This window comes from Onthophagus taurus, chromosome 2, assembly GCF_036711975.1.
Source record: "Onthophagus taurus isolate NC chromosome 2, IU_Otau_3.0, whole genome shotgun sequence".
In the NCBI taxonomy this organism is placed as follows: domain Eukaryota; kingdom Metazoa; phylum Arthropoda; class Insecta; order Coleoptera; family Scarabaeidae; genus Onthophagus; species Onthophagus taurus.
The window spans coordinates 7,162,745-7,181,049 of NC_091967.1; the positions used below are offsets into that span (position 1 = coordinate 7,162,745).

The following is an 18,305-nucleotide window of genomic DNA, read 5'->3' on the forward strand; positions in this document are numbered from 1 at the left end:
ACTTGCTATAAATACTCCTAGTGTAGCAAGTGTAGTGCAGTTGACAACTCTCAGTTTTCAACACATTTTCAAAGTGCATAAGTGTAACAATTTTAGGTGTTTGGTAAAACGGATTATTATGACAGTTATAGGTTATGTAATCTTTATTATTTCTGTAGGAAGTTGAATAATTTATTATTGATCAAAGAATCAAGATGAATAAATCAAAAAAGGAAATGTTGCCTGTAGTGACCCTATTAGAGTCTGATACCGAAAGTGAAGACAATGATATGATTTTTGAAGAATTGGACAGCGATGATGAAGAAAATGTATTTTTACTTTTAAGTAAAAAAGATAAAAGAACTTGCATCGATAAATACTTTGAGGATGTAGTTCCCAAATATTCTGATGTACAGTTTAAAAAGCATTTTAGAATATCTAGGGAGTTGTTTGAAAGTTTATCCAGTCGTTTTGAAGTAACAGAATTCCGGAAAGTAAATGATACCTACAACAGAAACAGTTCCGCTAAACATTTAGCAGTGTTTCTTTGGTTTGCTGGTCATGAAGCATGTAGTTATCGAGACCTAGCCGACAGATTTAATTTGTCATCACTTTTTACATATTTTCCCCCTTCATCATAAATTATTTTTACATTTAACTGTCTTTCAATTTTAGCCATTATATTTAACCGGAGAACTTCCTATTGGGTTTTTAATTTTAATTGAATAGAACGTTTTCTACAAATCAAACTGTTATTTATTGTTTTTACTAGCTTACAATATTTTATTTTTGTTTAAATAAATCTAACTTTGACACTTTCAAAAAACTAAATACGTCTTAAAGGTTATGTCGACTTACACTACACTTCCTACACTTGCCGGCGAGTCGGTGTGAAAAGTGTCTGCACTTTTAAAACTCAATCGCTTACCAAACGCGGCGGCACTATCTACACTTGTTTGCACCAGTCTACCAAACACTATTTTTAAGAAAAAGTGTGCACTGGTGTACGTTAGTGCAAGATACCAAACAAAGCTAATATGTCCTATTTCAATTATTTACGAAATTATAACAGATATGCAGTTCAATGTGGTACTGGAATTTCGCTAAAAATTTCACGTTTGAAGAAGTGGAAATCGACAGATAATGGAGAATTGATTGTTTTTTTTTTTGGTATTCAAATTCTGCAACCCAACCCAACCCACATCCTAAACTAAATAAATTATGGCATGTCATTGAACATCTAAAGCAAAAATTTTCTTCTGCGATTAAACTCGAGAGAGATGTAACAATAGACGAGAGTCTTATGACTTTAAAAAGAACCAGATTAGGCATCAAATTTTATATTTTCCTTTTCGATCCAGGACTGCCGTTCAGGCAGGACAATCTGCTATCGAGCATTAATTACTGGTAGTGATAATAATTAATAGAGAATAATAATTAGAGTTTTCGTTGAAGTTTCTTTTTCGCCAATGTATTCAAAACAGCAACGAAATATTCAATTAAAATCCACGCACCAGTGGACTCTTATTCGTATTGTGTCCCCAATATGGAAATGTATGCAGAAACGCAACCACAGTGTCCATTTCAACTCGGTGCATAAACGAAAAAATAGATTTAATTTAAGCTGTCATATTACATATTACATATCAAATTTGACAGTTCAAAATCTTTCACTTAAAAATCATTATAATATAATGATATTATCATCATAATCATCTAAATAAGTTTTTAAAACTTAATTAATTTACAATATTATCAATTTCCACGAAAAAAATTTAATTTATTTTGTTATAATTAACAGCTTACGCTGTTGAACGCGTAACAACATTGCGGTGAGTCCTACATTATGCGCTCACATTATCTTTATAATTATAGTAAACCCCATATCGCATTACATTATATTTCCCACCAACCATAATTAACATGTTCTATGCAACAAATGGATTGGATGTGGTAAGCAAAATTGTCTCATTTTTTTTTGCAATCGGTTATTTAAAACTAAAGGGTTTAACTGTAAATCTTGTCAAATAGACGAGCAAAATTGAGATTTTATGCAGACCACGTCCGGGAATCATCGATGGTAAACACCGGGAAAGAATTCCTCATTATGGCTTTGAATCTCATTTTGTTAAAAAGGAGACCGTAACGGAAGAACGTTTTACACACGCGCGCGCTGGAAAGGGTCGGCAAATTTTGTAAAAGGTCACGAGGAGATGACGACCGCGTGCGCACTAACTCTCCCCCTACATCGATTCTTTACCCGATTTTAGTTTTTCCAATGCCCAAAACTAGGAGAACCTGGTGGTCACCGAAACTATGGTAGGAGGATTTGTTCGGTATTTTTTCATTGTATGCCAGAAGAAAATTGCGCATCGACGAGTTTTCCAATTACTGTAGCAAACATTCTGAACAAAAGTTTTGAACAAAAGATTGGAATAAAAAAAGATATAAAAAGAAAGGGTTCGACTTTCAACAATTTCTACAAGAGGACTTATCGGTTACTAATAATTAACTTTGGGATTTATAATTGCTTACATAAATTACCAAAATGTCTTTCAACAAAATTTTAGAGTATTATCGATTCTTTGAAAAAATGTTCTTTTCGCAGTTGGTGAACGAATAAAATCTCGATTTGGAACTCTCCCCGAAGGGGAACCAAGCGGGAAGTTTATGGTTTCCTATCCACTCCTAAGAGTTCCCCGGGGATTTGCAATTTTCCACGCTTGCACCACTGTCTGCTAATGGCATTTTACGATCGTTTCGTTGTTAAATAACCTCGTTGCTAAGATTGATGGATTGCATCGATCTAAAAATATTAATTCTCCTATTTCAACAAAAAACATCCACTAATATCAATGAAAAATGAGAACTCCAATAATTTTTCTCTATTCATATAACTATCATGGTGCGTTTATGATCGCGTTGATGGAAACGGTCAAGTGTGTCAATCTAATTATAGAACACAAAGCGGAGAGAAGCCCCGCAATTTCTGTGTATACTGAGGTGAACAGGGCTTATTTTTAAAATCCAATAACAGACTCTGTAGTAAATATCCCTTTTTAATTTTATATTTTTATATAAATCATTTTGACGGCTGTAAAAAGTCTTTTATTTAATTTTCAGTAAAATTAATTGAATTCAAAAACTAAAAGTAATTTTCAAAAATAAATAAACTATCTACTGACAAAAGACTAAATACTACTTACAGAAGACTTGACACTGCTTGCAGAATACAAATTTAGTTAGATGCTACTGATGGGAGACTAGACGCTGTAATAATAGAAAACCAAATACTGCTTACAGAAGACTAGATTCTGTTGATTAAAGGTTGGAGGCTGCTGGAAATAGATTAGATACTACTTATGAAAGACCAGATATTGCTTTTAGAAGGCGTAATACTACTTGAAAAAGACTTCATATGCGGTTAGAAAATACTGCTGACAGAAGATTAAATACTGCTAAAAGAGTATATACTGCTCTCAAATAATGCTTCTGATAGATAACTAGATACTGTTTACAGAAGACTGGATACTACTAATAGAAGACTAGATATTTCTTTTTATTTGTTAAGAATAATGTTAAGTTTTCTAGTCTATCTACTGAATTCCTCTTACAAAAGCTGATATTATTTGGTTTTCACACAAAATTATCATTAGAGCAAAACCACCATATTTATACAACGACGATGTATATCATCCTGAACATGAAATGTTTCAAGAAATTGATTTTAGATGAAGTTTTAGATTTCTTAACGTTAATCTTGAGATTCCATAAAATTTCGATTAATTTAATAAATAGATGTAGCCACCACTTAACTTTTATAAAACACTGATATGGCTAAAAGCCAAATTGCGACTACACCTAGATTCAGCCCGCTGCAGCTAGACAAACGATTGCATTTAATTTGAATATTTTAACACTAATCCTAACAAGATAAATTAGAATAATACTTTTTAAAACCAACTAAAGCGATTCATTCGTTGAGTGGTTAAATAAAAAAACTACTTCATCATAATGAATATCACAGATATTTTATTGTATTTTTTTTTCTTTTCAAATAAAAAGTTTCTCCGTTGTACCTGAAATAAGGAAATAACAATTTCAACGTTCAACATTCTTTTAAAACAATCACAAAAATTATCCACTTTTGCTACATCCACATTGATCACTTTGCATAATAATATATTTATTTCTCAGTATAAGGCACTCAAGTATAAATCTGTACAATATGTTTCTTTCTTTCTACGTTGATAAAGTCAAAAGTTCAAAAAGGAACTAAAAAACTAAAAAAAAAATAGTAATAACAGAACAAGAAATAAATTAATGATACTTAAAAGTAATAAATATTATGTAAGTTGAATCATAACTTTCTTATTTTTAAATTACAAACGAAAGAAATAAACGATTAAAATTAATGTGTACAATTAACGCGTGTGGCACAAATATTGTGGATAAAATTTTAGGAGCACGGTTTTTTTAATGCTAAGCACTTAACCGGATATGTCCTGTTATTAATAATCAAAATTAAATTAAAATAAAAGAATATTAGTCTAAGTACGAGTATCTTGTACATTTGCGTTTCCATTTTCAGCGGATTCTTCATCCTTTTTATCATTTTCCGGGTTGTCGAATGATTGACGTTCACCAGAAGCGAAAATTGTGTAGAAAGTACAACAACCAGCATAAACACAAGCGGCTGTTATAAAAACTATTCTCCATTTAGCTTGACTTGGCTAAAAAAAAATAATAAATAAATAAATGAAATTAAAAAAATATCATTTTATTTACCTCTCCTTTAATGATATTTCCTGCATAAATCGGAGCTAATAGACCAGCGAGATTAGCAAGGCAATTCGTGAATGACATAAGAATACCGGCGAATCTTGGAGAAATATCTAAATGGTTTACTTTAAATCCGGAATAAATACCACCATTAAGACCTACACCAATAGTTAAAATTGCTATGGTTAACCAACGATCACAACCAGTAAAAGCAGCTGCAGTTAAAGCAACAGCAGGACCATATTGACCTAGAGAAATAAAACAAAAATTAATTTAAATAAATAATACTCCTAAAACGTAATTTTTTAACATACCGATTCCGTTAATGATTTTTCTCACTATTGTATGAGTAAAGTAACCACTAACTAACATCCAATCGGCAACGTGACTTATAGCCATTGAGAAGAGCCACATAGCCAAGTAAGGAAGAGCTGATAAAAATCCATTCTGAAAAAATAAATAATAATTAGAACTATAATTAAGGTTGTTTCAATTTAGTTCTGCTTACATCTTTGATGTCAAAATGTAAAACTTGTTTCATGTAGGTTGGAAGTTCTGTCATTAAAGTTTCATAACCATAATTATGGCCCATGTGGGCGATGAGGATAGCCCAGAATGGTAAACATTTGATGATTGACATCCATGGAATTGGTGGGGTTTTCTAAAATAATTAAAAAATAATAATAATAATAATTGAAATTAAATTGAATTAAGTTTTAATTAAAAAAATATTTACCGTATTTTGTGATGTCCCCCATAAAGAATCCAAAATAAATTTTCTTTCTTCCGCATCCATTTTCTTATTGGCATTGGGATCTTCGTAGATGAATAAAAGGAATGCAATACACCAAACGGTACCAACAGCACCAAATACATAGAAAATTGATGGCCAACCTGCTGCAGATGCCGAAAGTAATCCACTTAGAGGCATCGAAATAACTGTTCCAAATTGTGCTCCTAATAACAAAAAGAAAATTTTTTTCAGTTTATACATTAATTAATCATTTTTTTTATTTGATTTTAAAATGATTTTTAAAATTTATTCATCAAGAACAAAAATACCACATCTACTCCATTATCCATAATTTTTTAATATGTTTTGTTGCATCAAAAACATTTGTTATATAATTATAAGCAAAATTGAGACAACAAGCTGTTGTTTTGCATCTTATTTGCAGATACCGACAAAATTACATTTTATCATTTTTGTGTATATTGTTATATATCACTATATATAAATATTAACTGTAGCGCCTCGGCCGCAAGCGACCTCGGCTTAATAAAGTAATATCGTGCATTTTCGTTTATTTAGACGAGGTTACTTAAGCTACCTCAGCTTAATCGGTCGAAATCATGCAGTCTTTATTGTGCATTTTATTTTATATAGCCGAGGAATTGTAACATCGACTAAACATTCTTCTTGAAAATCAAAAACGCTTTAGGAAGGATCCAAAAATACCTACACTGAATCTGATACCGCGTTTTAAATAGTTTTCTCTAAAACATTATTTCTACTTATTACCACAATTATTATAACTTATTATTTAACAAAGAACGAAATATGAATAATATATAGCTATTTTCCTTATGAGAACAGTAGAGATAAGTATTTTTTGTTAAGTAATAAGTTGACATAGAGAAATAAGGAGAAAACCGTATGACATTGAAATAGATAATAGCATTGCCGTGACATAAATCTATTTTCTTGTCGTCTCGGCGTTATTATAAGTAAGGTTACCACCACTGCATCTTTTTCAAAGTTAATCTATATTTAGCGGATCGTTCCTATTTAGACATCTAAATTTGTAAATCGAAACAAAGTCACTGTAAGGTGACGAATCAAATTGAAAAAAAAATTATAAGCGTTGACGTCAGCATTTAATTGTAAGTAAAATTGATCTAAATAGATTAAGATGTTTGACTTAGGAAAAACTATACATTTAAAAATATGATTACCGATTACGATATTGACTTTTGGACTCTCGTGATGTTTTTTACGTAATTATGACTTGTCGTGATTAAGTTTATTTTTTTCATGTTGTTTGAAAAAAAAATTAACGGGTCTGTATAATCGAATTGATAGTTTTATAGCTGGGTTATGTAAAAAGTGCTATCTCTTCGTGTTCATAAATACATATAGAATGTTTATAAAACATATATCATTTCTTATTTTTAGAAAACAAAACAAAGTAAGTTTTTTTAATAATAAATTTATCTGTGTAATTACTACACGTAATTTTCCTAAAAAAATTGAGTCTTGAAATAAGAATGTAATCTAACAATTTTAATCGAAACATACAATGTAATAAGCACTTTAGATTTTTGATAAAAAATTATAATTATACCATTTTTTATTTTTAATGACGACAGTTCCAGATTAAAAAATAAGATGCCCTTCCGTATTTTCAACTTTAAATGGTACTTGATTATTTATTTTATTTCATAACAAAAAAATTTAGGAAGTTCGTTCACCACAACACATTCCTTTCACAAAGACCAAGATATGAAAAAAAGAACCGTAGCAGCAATTAATACTTTTTAATGACAAGTCATTACCAAAACTTCGTTTTTCTCATTTTTGATTGTATGTAATAGTAAGTTTATTGTTTTACAATTTAGATAAAATATTAAAAAAACTAAGTATTTGTTTTAAGAAAAACGATGAATAATGTTATCTTGTATCATTTAAATTTATTGTGCGTTATAAAATTTAATGCGGGAATTACTCATGGAAAAATAAACATAATAATGATTCTGACTTAAATTTCTTAAATTCTTTTTTAGAAAATACTTAATCACTCTTAAAAATATAAATGTTGCTATGTTTTCGAATAAAATTGCAATAAAATTATTCATTGCAGTAAACATAACACATGTATTTTGAACCGTTTAAACCTTTACTCTATCGTCGATATCGACTCAAGGCCCATACAATACTTTAATACTTCGTTGTAAATAGAAAGTTACAATAATGTCAAAAAAGAAATTGTAAATCAAGAAAATTTCTAAAAACAAAATACCCGAGTAATATTCTTCGATATTATAATATTATTAAGCCAAGCTGAAGTTGTTTGACTTGGTATTTAAATTCTTTTTCATTAACTTTTCTCAATTTTGATATTTTATGATAATTCTGATTGGATTATCACAGCAACACTTTAATTCCGTTCAAAAAGTTGTCACAAATGAAATATTTAATCCATAACTAGTATGAACAATTTTTGGTACTAAAATCAAATATAACTCAAAAATTAAAAACGATAATGACAAATGTTATTCATAGAATCTGTTCATAACGAAAAGAAATTATCATGAATCAACAAAAGAAATTAAGAAGATATTATCAACACACCACCATGAAAGTACATCTTTTTAAACGCCACAATTTACTACATATAAATTATTGCATTAATACCTGTAATTAAACACACCTACAATTGTTATAATATTTTTATCGTTTTTATAATCCTGGTTGTATTTAAAAAATAAAATAAATTGTCGAGCCCATTATTATCAAAGTACTATAAAGATAAGTTCATTATTAACAATATTAGTGAATAGAATCGATAATAATAATATTGATGTAGATAAAATTTATGTCGGCACATTCCCGCTTTTATAAATTTTTACGTTTTAAGTATTGTCACTATTCATAGTACACTCAATGTCAGCTTGATAATAATAAAAATACGTTTTGGCACCGAAACTGATGTTAAAATTGTTCACGGCATTGTAACGAGAAAAACGTTTAATGCATTATAATTTTTTTTTTAAACGAGATAGATTACTTAGCAGTTTTTGTTTCGAGATGACTTTAATTTTTTTTATCTTTACTCAATAAATTCTATTTTAAACTAATATCTCTAATACTCAAATTATTAAAATGTTTAATAAAATTGTTAAGTAATCGTTAGATATTCGGAAATATGAAATTAGAACGGAATAAAATTAAATCAGTGTAAACATATTTATGTGATGTGTCTCCAATGAAATAAAAACAAAGAAAGTCATTCATAACGTCCGATGTGTTACATTACTTGTATTTTGTTGTTTTATTCCAATCAGTAATAAAGATTAATCATACTTTTTTTTCTTTTAAATTTATTTACAACACAAGATCAATGTTTTGAACTCCTTCGAGATGTTTATGTGTTATTAAAGAGTTGGCTACTACTATTATTGTAATCATTAACGGTTTTGATATTTTCTGATTTAAAACAGTAATTTTTAATTTTTTTTAAATTATACCTGCATATACGAAAGCACCCAGCCTGCTTCTCTCGTTGGGAGGGACCCACTTTGCCAATAAGGAGTGTGTGCATGGAACAATCGGTCCCTAACGAGAAATTTTACGGTTCAGTACCGAGGCAACAGTACAAAAACGAGATAAAACACATTTTTGTGATCATGTCGTCGCGAAATAATAAACATTCGTACGATTCGTTTTGAAAATAGAAAAATGTAATTATCTCGCTTCCTGTACGTTGTTAATTAAAATTTACCTCTCCTAAACCTTGAATGAAACGAATAGCGATTAACCAACCAACTCCCCATTCTGCAGAGATCGGCACCAAGAAGGCAAAGACCGAATTGATTAACATCCCAACTCCCAAAAAGTAAATGTTTCCGTATTTCTTGGCCATAATTCCAAAAGGAATTTGAGTGATTACATAGCCATAAAAGAATGAGCTAAGAATGTAACCTTGAAGATCAGTTTCCCAAGCGTATGGTCCATCGCTTCCACTCTGTAGCATTAATATATTAGTATATTTTAAGTAATAAAAGTGGATGTATTTACATTATGGGTTGATGTTTCGTTTCCTAATTCAGCATCACATTCATCGTCGACAAGTTCTTCTCCACCACCGATGGCTGTATGATTAACCATAGCTACGATAGCCACTGACATATTGGTTCGCATAACATAAGCGTTTGCCATTCCCAAGAAGAGCATAAATGTTACCCAATGTCTTGTTCCAAACCATGCTAAAAATAAATTAAAATAATTTTTAAAAAAATTTATTTATATTTAAAATACAGTCGGTAATAAGTTATCCTTGAAATGACTAAAACGGAAAATGTAATAAACAACAAACATATTTTCATCCTGCTTTTTATTCTTGGAAATTCCGTAAACTAGATTAGAACCATTTTAAAAAAAAAGTGAGTTAAAGGGGTAATGATGTTGACGGAGACGATGAAGAATTATCTTGTCGTAGATAACGAGAGGAGAGTAATAACTGTTTATCACTGCGGTAGAGATAATTTCGTCACTTCTAGACGAAAAATTGCGGAATTTCATTTCTTTAATTTATTTTAGACAGTTCTATTGAAAATGATTCAATCTGACTTTTATGATTGTTTAAAAAAAATTTATTATGCCATATAACTCGATTACATTTTTATAACAATTATCTCTAAATTGAGTTTTAAAAATAATTAAAAAATATTGACGTCTAAATATCAAAACGTCAATGTCAGAATGATATTTTCAAAAATAAAAATAAATGTTACCAACCCTGTTTTTTCTTCGGTTTGCCATCTATAATATCAGCCTGATCATAAACACCAATATAACCGTTTCTATTTCTATCTTGAAGATTTTCTGGAGTTTGCACCATTTTTTATGTTAATTACTTTAAATTTTTATTTTATATACAAAAAACAAAACTATTTTTTAAGTTAAAAAATTTCCTAACCCAACATTTTTAAACTCATTTTAATGATAACACTAAAGTCAATTAATTAAACACTTTTTCTTAGTTTTCACAGTCAATTTAAAAATAAAATATATTTTTTTTAATTTAAATTTTAAGTTGGCTACTCATAAAAACTTAAATAAAGAGGTTATGTCGCGTCGCGGTTGTTATTATTTATGCAAGTGTCGTTTCAAAAAAATCTACACGTTTTTCTACACGCTACGTATTATACCGGAGATGCGAGGACCACGTGCACAACTGACGCGACAAAGGTAACGCACGATTAGATGAAGTAAAGTAACACGTGCGCGCTAAACTTTTTTTTTGTGTCTCAGTCTTATTATTTTTTTTTCGTTTTCCTTTTTCTATGGTTGGCGATAGTGTAAACGCGCGACTACGAAACAACGCGGTAAATAAAAATGTTTAAAAAGGAAACCTAACACTGCGATTACGATTATCGCGTTATGTTTCTACAACCACAGTTTATCGTAGTTTAACAATTACGTTCGTAATTTTCTTTATATAGTAAAACCGGGATGAGTTTTTTTTATCTAAGTATGCAACCCAAAATACGGCGATGGATTTTTTGTATACGGGGATGAAAAATAGTTTTGGATCATTAAATAAATAATCCAATTTGTTGCTTTAAAACAAAATTTAAAAAATTGGTTAAATTAGTTTAAAAATTTGCTAAATTTATAAAAAACAATTTTTTTAAAATTGAAATAGTATATTAAAAGTTTTCTTTTGTAATCTTTTGATCATCATGGTAATGTGAAGGTTGTTATAGATTGATATCTTAGATGGATTACGCACAACACCCTCTTATAATGATTAAAATTTGGTAGCTATTGAATTGATTATCGTATAATTGGCCTATTATTGCTAATAAATTGTTTTTTTTAAAATTCGATTTACGCACATTAATGTTAAATTAAATTTCATAATTAAAATAATTTTTTTAAACAACAATAAAGTTTGCCCTGGTGCACCTTGAACGTTGAAAACGATTTATTTCAATTTACAATTAGTCCCAAAAGTTTGTTACTTCGTACGTTTAAAGAATTATTCATTTATTTTGCTATTTTCTTGAGTTTAAAAGTTTTTTACTTATAAATCTGCTTAAAATGAATAATTATATAACTATTTTATTAGAAATCATGCAAAAACCGTTGGTGTACGATGACTTTTATGACATTTCATTTTGATTTTGATCTATTGGTTATTGATGTTAATCTAACTTCAAATTTACAACATATTAATTCCGTTTGTCTATTTTATGACATCTTTTATTGATTTATTGTTTTAAGATCATAAATTTGATTGAGTTTGAAGAATTAGACTCTTAGAATTTTTTCGATTTTATTACCAACTGTAAAATTGAATAAAAAGACGTGACTTTAAAACGTTGTGAAATTGTAAAACATGATAAACTAAAAAGAACTAAATATAAAGATAAACATTGCAATGATTAATAAGTGTTAATTGTTTTTAAGGTTATGTTTGCCTTTCAAAGTTGCTATAAATTAATTATCATCATTTTTATTGATTTTTTTATTTCTCAATCTGAAAATTTTCCGATAATTTTTTGAAACAATAATATTAAAGTGATATATTTTTTTCTCTTTAAGATTAGATTGAAAAAGTCGGAAAAATATAAAGAGAACGGTCATGTTAAAGAGCGGAAGTAACAATCGGGACTAGTTGTTTTTAATTTTAAAATTGCTCCGTTTTTAACTGAATAAAGATCACCAAGTACGATTTTTTTAACAAACGTTAATTCGATTTTAACTCCGTACTATGACCCTCGATTTAAAAATAGGTACTTATTTACAACCACCGTTCGCATTTTAAGATTATCTCGATTAAAATAATAAAAAATTATGATAAAAAGTTTATCATCTGCAATGCAGAAAGACGGTTGTAAGGTGATTATATCGCAATTATTATGGATAACGGTATCATGATGATCTTTGTTTTTTTTCAAGTTTATTTTTTAAATCTTTTTGTTATCGACGTCATGGGTTGAAAGGAATTTCTACCTGACTGTAACTAAAACTGGTTTTTATACGGTACTCATATGTGACTAATATTTGCAAAACCGGATTCGTAATTGATGTAATTTAAAATTATTAGCATTTCTCAATATTCGATTGCCAGGGATGAATCGTTAACTACAAATACTTGACATATTCGTAAAATACTTCGTTCATAAGAGGTTTGAAATCTTCAAAAGAGACAGATGTAAAATTTTTCATAAAAAGTAAAATTTTAAAACTTGTGCAAACTTTAACACATAATATTTGTATGTCAAAATGGAATGATATAACAATTTGAAAAGAATGTCTAAACTGGTTTAGAAATGTTTGTTGTGTCTACAACAAGTTTGCTTATTTAGGACACAAAACTCTTATTTAGTATTCATAGATCTAGAAAAGTCCTACGATACAGTGCTAATGAAGAAGCTGTTTCTGACAAAGACTGGAGTGACTATCGAGTGTATTTAGTCCATTTAGAACATTTATAGGGATCCCAGAAGTGTCATTAAGGTGATAGACTGGATATCCGACTCATTTTTCACAAAAAGTGACAACTCTCGAAAATGGATATAGGGATGCAAAATCAAAGTTCAAGTTGTAGTAACAAATGAATCAATCTATCAGTAAAAGAATCAACTTTAACATATGTGTCAGAACTTGATATAGACTTTCTAAGAAGAACAGGCAGAGTATCAAGACTAGAACATGTCCAAAATGAGGAAATTAGACGATGGACGAACAAGTATATACCTTGTTGATGTATAATTGATGCATCCCATCAAACTAAACAGTTGATATAGTATGGGCATGTGATAAGGATGCCGGAAAATAGATGGCCAAAAAGAGATCTTGGATATGTACCTCAACATAGAAGAAGGAGAGGTTAATACATCCTGGATTCAAAGGACCAGACAGATTAAATTGATCGAAATGCGTGATGCGACAGAGGCTGTAGGAACCCTTGGGCTTCGTTTGCTAAAGGGAAGCGTTAATAGTTGCAACTTTATGTTAATTGATTTGAAACTTGATTTTATTACTTTAATTAAGGTCATTAACAATAATTAAAGATACGAGTACTACAATTTGCAAAATAGAAATATTCAGTTCTATCAATCATAGAACTCGTAATCAACGTCATATTAATTTGATGGAATGCTGACTCTGCGTCTAATCAGAAAGTAAAAATGTTCTATTACTGCCATGTTAAAACTCAATTAAATTGTTTATAAAAATGATCTTTGTGCGTCAGAAAATAACATTATAATTATGTTAATTTAGTGAAAACTAAATCCATAGAAGATATAAAAAGTTTTTAAAAAACATCATTTCAGTATTAATCATTTTTTTTTTGGTTATGTAGAAACAACCAATGTTACCTCGTTCGCTCGTTACGAGATGGCGCCCTCAAATTATAAATTTTAAAGTCCCTAGATTTACAAAGTACCGCGGTTTGCCGCCATTTTGGCTCGAATGTTAAGAGTCGAAAGCCCTTCTTACTGCTATTTTTGCAACTCCAAAGACGCCAATATTTTTGTAAATAAGTGGTGAGATGCAGTGACAAGTTGTCAAACCGCCATTTTGGCTCGAAAACAGGCGTCATGAACCGCGGTACTTTGTAAATCTAGGGACTTTAATAAATTTCTTTTTAAATTGAATTTATTTATGATTTATAAATTTTTGATTGTTTTCAAATTTGAAATAAATTCTTGTTAGAACGTATAGTAAAATTACGATATTTCATATAATTAAGAATAAATTTTTAATTATCAGATGAAATGTCAAATTTAAATTTTAAATTGAAATATTAAATTTAATATAATCTCGAGATTTACTTCATATTAGCAGATAAAATATTAAATTTAAAATGAAGCATGAACCTGTCAGATAGATTGTTAAATTTAAAGAAAATCACTTTTAATGACATTAATTATTTATGTATTTTTAAAATCGTGACGAAAATAAAATTTCCAGAACAAACCAGTACAAAAAAAACAATAAAATAACCGTGACATATTTCCATATATATTAACTAGAAAAAAATTCCATGAATTTTTTTTTTTTAATTTCATTCTTAAATAATTTATGTCACGTTCAACTAAAAACCGCAATGTTACTTGTCTATGTCAATAGATAGTGAAGTAATGCATAATAAACAAATACTTCATGTTAAAGTTTAATCTTTTATTTAACTTTTTTATGCGTTTCATTGTTACTTATCGCTCTTTTATTATCTTAACCGTTTATCATTTATCATTTTTATATTATAATTTTGAAACCGTTTTTGGATTAAAAGCGACATCTTAATTGATTTGATTGAATCATCCGATTTCGTAGATTAATTATAGAGATGGCGCTAGCTGTTATAATTTCCTGAAAATTTGACCAAACTCTTATCAAAAAATGATGGATTAGGAATCTATTGTTAAAATTTTGTTTTAATTTTCGATAAAATTATCGGTAGATGTCGGTTAAGGTTATCATTCGATAATTTAATAAAGTTCTATTTTTATATAATAAAAAGAAAATTAAGGTTAAAATTAAAATTTAGGTTTTTAGTTTAAAAATTGATTAATTTAAACTTTAAGCTGAATAAATAGTTATTACACTCTCCCGTAAATCATGTATTCTTTAAACTACTAAAAGTTAACATCAAATAAAAGTACTTACATTTTGGGTTAATTCTAGACCAACATCCTTCTGATTTCACTTTTTCCATCGTTGCTTCTGTAGCGTACCCCATTTCTTCTTTTCGATTGATTTGGGATTTATTAAGAATTATTAAAATAAATTAAGATTTTAGAGATTTCTTCTTGGAATGAATAAGAATAAAGTTAATACTGATAATTAATTAAAGGCTAGTTAATTTTTAAACAACTTCCATAAGGAAGAGAAATTAATGTTTTAAAATATTTTTCTTCTCTTATAAAACGCGTTTCTCGCGCTGTTTACGCGCAACGACGGTGTGCCGCAAACTGAAAGCCCGCTCGCTTCTTGCACCAGGTAATATACGCGACAGTATATTCTACTCGAACTCTCTACTTCGTTTATAAGTATGCCTCTCGAATGTACTGCATTATAACTATATATATATATAGATATATTCAAATATAATAAAGATAATGCTATGAGAGGAAAACAATAGTATATAAGTCATAAAATCTTAATGGATTTTTCAGATTTTTATTAATTTATTTTATGGTTTTTATACATTTTTTCTTACTTTAATGATTATTTATCTAGATTTTAGATACATCAAAAATTAATCTTTTACGTCTTATTATCAATTTGTCTATTACAAAAAGATTAGTATTCGTTATTACAATGTTGCAATCTTACTAATTCCAAATTTAAATACGCATATAATTATAACTTTTTATTTGCATCTTTTCTTTAAACTCCTATTAATCGAAAAGTTTCTGAAGATCATTTGTAGTCTTAAAAAATTGTGGTGTCCCTTTGGAATTAAAGGATTATATTTTTTTACTTTATAACAATCTATTCATCTTTAAAAAAAAATTACAAGATTTGTCACGATCTTTGATTCCTATCAGTGATTGATTTTAAGTAGCATTGGGCTTATTTGAAGTATTTGTTGTTTTTTGCAATGTCTGAAGCTAAAATATGTTTAAAAGTGGAGGTGGATATAACTCCTAACAATGATGGTTTACATAGATTTTAATTTTTATTGTTAATCTACTGTTAGATCTAACTGTATAATAAGATATATAAAGGTTTCTGATGAAGGCAGAAACCAATAGAGTCGCCTAAAGATTCAAATCTTTGGTTCAGAATAAAAATTCAAATGTTGAAATATAAACTTTAGCAAATTTAATGCTTTCTTGACATCAATCAAACGAAAAAAAAGTTATTCTCATATCTTTATCAGAACTCGTTGGCAATAAATTATAGATCATGCAAAGTCTTAGTGGAGTTACTTCTTTCTTAGGTGTATATAAAGTAGAATCTGTAGTTTCCAATGCAGAATTTTATAGTCAGAGAACAACAACCAGTTTTCAAAGTCCTCTCTACTCCATATCTATGTGGATACCATTAAAGACTGTCTTCTTGATGAGGGACGATGAATACGAGGGATTGATGAATACGATACATAAACTTTAATGCAAGATCTGGTGATTATCAACGGTCATGCGTATTTGGCAGCCTCTTTACATTTTACATCTTGCTACCAAGTATCCAGTTATTCTTGAAACAACTGAGATAACCCATACTAACGTAGAATAAATATTATGATTTTAAACATTTCACAATAACACAATATAATATGATCTTCTTTATTGCCATTCACACAATCTTGATCACATCAACATTGCATACTTCTCAAAATCCGGTCGAGTCAAGAAATATACTAAAACAAGGAAGACTGTCGTGAAAATAAAGTTACCACGTAGAGTTAAAAATTTTAATTTATATTGAAAATATTTTAATACTAAAATATGTTGAATACGGATCTGTCTTGGGTCATTTCGTTTTATATTCTGCGCAAAATTTTAACCCGAGCTCTTTCTACCTGTTGAAAACCCACCTTTCAGTTGGGAATCCCAATGTTTGCGGTACGCGTTGTTGATCAAAATAAAACCGCAACAACCTCGAGACTTTACCTTTTAGAAACTCGTGTTATATTCGAACGTGCCATAACACTACCTCCATATATATTGTTATTACCTATTATTTTGTTATTCATTTGATTTAAATGTTTGCTTATCTGATTTAACTTTATTAATTAACAGTTTAAAGTCGCTGGTTTTCCTTAATTATATAAGTCGGCTTTTAAAATTTTACCTTAAACAATTTTCGTATCTATTTATTTTCATTTTTAAAATGCAATTTCTTGAAAATAAAATTATAATAATAAATATTGAACTATAAAAAGAGTTCATTGACTTTGCCAACTTTCTATTTCGTATTTGATCATCATATTGGATATACAAATCATTTCATTTTTAATTCCAAATATATATATGTATAAGAAAAAACTAATGGAGCTGTTTAAAATTGATAAAAAATTTAGTTAATCCTACCTATTGATCTCCAATTGAAGATTAAGGACTTAAAATGGATTAACAGGTATAATGACGATCGAATAAGACGTCAATGTAATTTTATTTAAACTTAAATGCGTAACCACATTTTTCAACTAATTCTATAGCTTAACTATTTAGATTTTAATCGTACTTTTATCGCCTATTCAATCGTTTATATCTGATAGGAATAATATAATAATATAGGATTATCTTATTAAACTCTAAAGTTTTATTGACTTATTTTATTTTATACCTACTACTAAAATAGCAATTATAAGAAATTTATTTTACAACCGTTTTTGTAAAAATTTATTATTTTTAGCTTTTTTCGGCTGTTAATAATTATAGATGAGCTAGTAAAAGAAAGACAGACGGATGTAATAAATTGAATAATTTGGTATTTATCATCGAGCTAGATCTTTAAATTGTTAAAGTGTTATTTAAAGTAGGAACAAGAGACTTTGAGTTAATTATAAAAAGAAGATTAAAACTTTGTTACTACAAACGTAACAATAACATGTTTTGCTTTTTTTGCAAATCATGTTCGTTTTTCTTGGTACGCAAGGCATCTCAGGCTGTAATTATCCTCGGTATTTTTTTTTATTACGCAAAGTTTTTGTAATGATATAAATACCAAACTAAAAATAAATCAGGTAGTTGATATAAAATATTTTCAATATTTTACAGTTTCTAAAATATTTATAATGATTTTTGTACGATTTTATCAAATTCAGATTCATCAAAAAACTTTTTAAACCTAACCT

The 18,305-nt window shown here is 28.7% G+C and overlaps 1 protein-coding gene and 1 long non-coding RNA gene across 3 annotated transcripts; one reads left to right on the forward strand and one right to left on the reverse strand.

Annotated features, from left to right (window-relative positions):
- Window positions 1-3,984: 3,984 nt before the first annotated feature.
- Window positions 3,985-15,484, reverse strand: LOC111427314 (putative inorganic phosphate cotransporter protein picot). 2 transcript variants are annotated; one of them, XM_023062396.2, is made up of 9 exons: window positions 15,167-15,484; window positions 9,560-9,747; window positions 9,264-9,506; window positions 9,010-9,097; window positions 5,498-5,718; window positions 5,270-5,422; window positions 5,076-5,208; window positions 4,768-5,009; window positions 3,985-4,712 (listed from the first exon to the last, which is right to left on the reverse strand). In XM_023062396.2, exons 1-9 carry the CDS (start codon window positions 15,237-15,239, stop codon window positions 4,530-4,532), a joined length of 1,524 nt encoding a protein of 507 aa, XP_022918164.1. In that variant the 5' UTR covers window positions 15,240-15,484; the 3' UTR covers window positions 3,985-4,529. The 2 variants fall into 2 exon arrangements, with proteins under 2 accessions (XP_022918164.1, XP_022918163.1); XM_023062395.2 differs by lacking the exon at window positions 15,167-15,484 and adding an exon at window positions 10,280-10,938.
- LOC111427315 (uncharacterized) lies at window positions 6,482-8,848 on the forward strand. Its single transcript, XR_002707926.2, has 2 exons — window positions 6,482-6,645; window positions 8,045-8,848. It is a non-coding gene; the product is annotated as an uncharacterized lncRNA (long non-coding RNA).
- Window positions 15,485-18,305: the final 2,821 nt, after the last annotated feature.

Coding starts and splice junctions, on each gene's coding strand:
- LOC111427314 (XM_023062395.2), bottom strand. CDS start 10,382: ATGGTGCAAACTCCAGAAAATCTTCAAGATAGAAATAGAAACGGTTAT. Junction 9,098..9,263: donor TCATTCAAGGTTTAGGAGAG/GTAAATTTTAAT, acceptor ATTTCTCGTTAG/GGACCGATTGTTCCATGCAC. Junction 5,209..5,269: donor TACATTTTGACATCAAAGAT/GTAAGCAGAACT, acceptor TTATTTTTTCAG/AATGGATTTTTATCAGCTCT.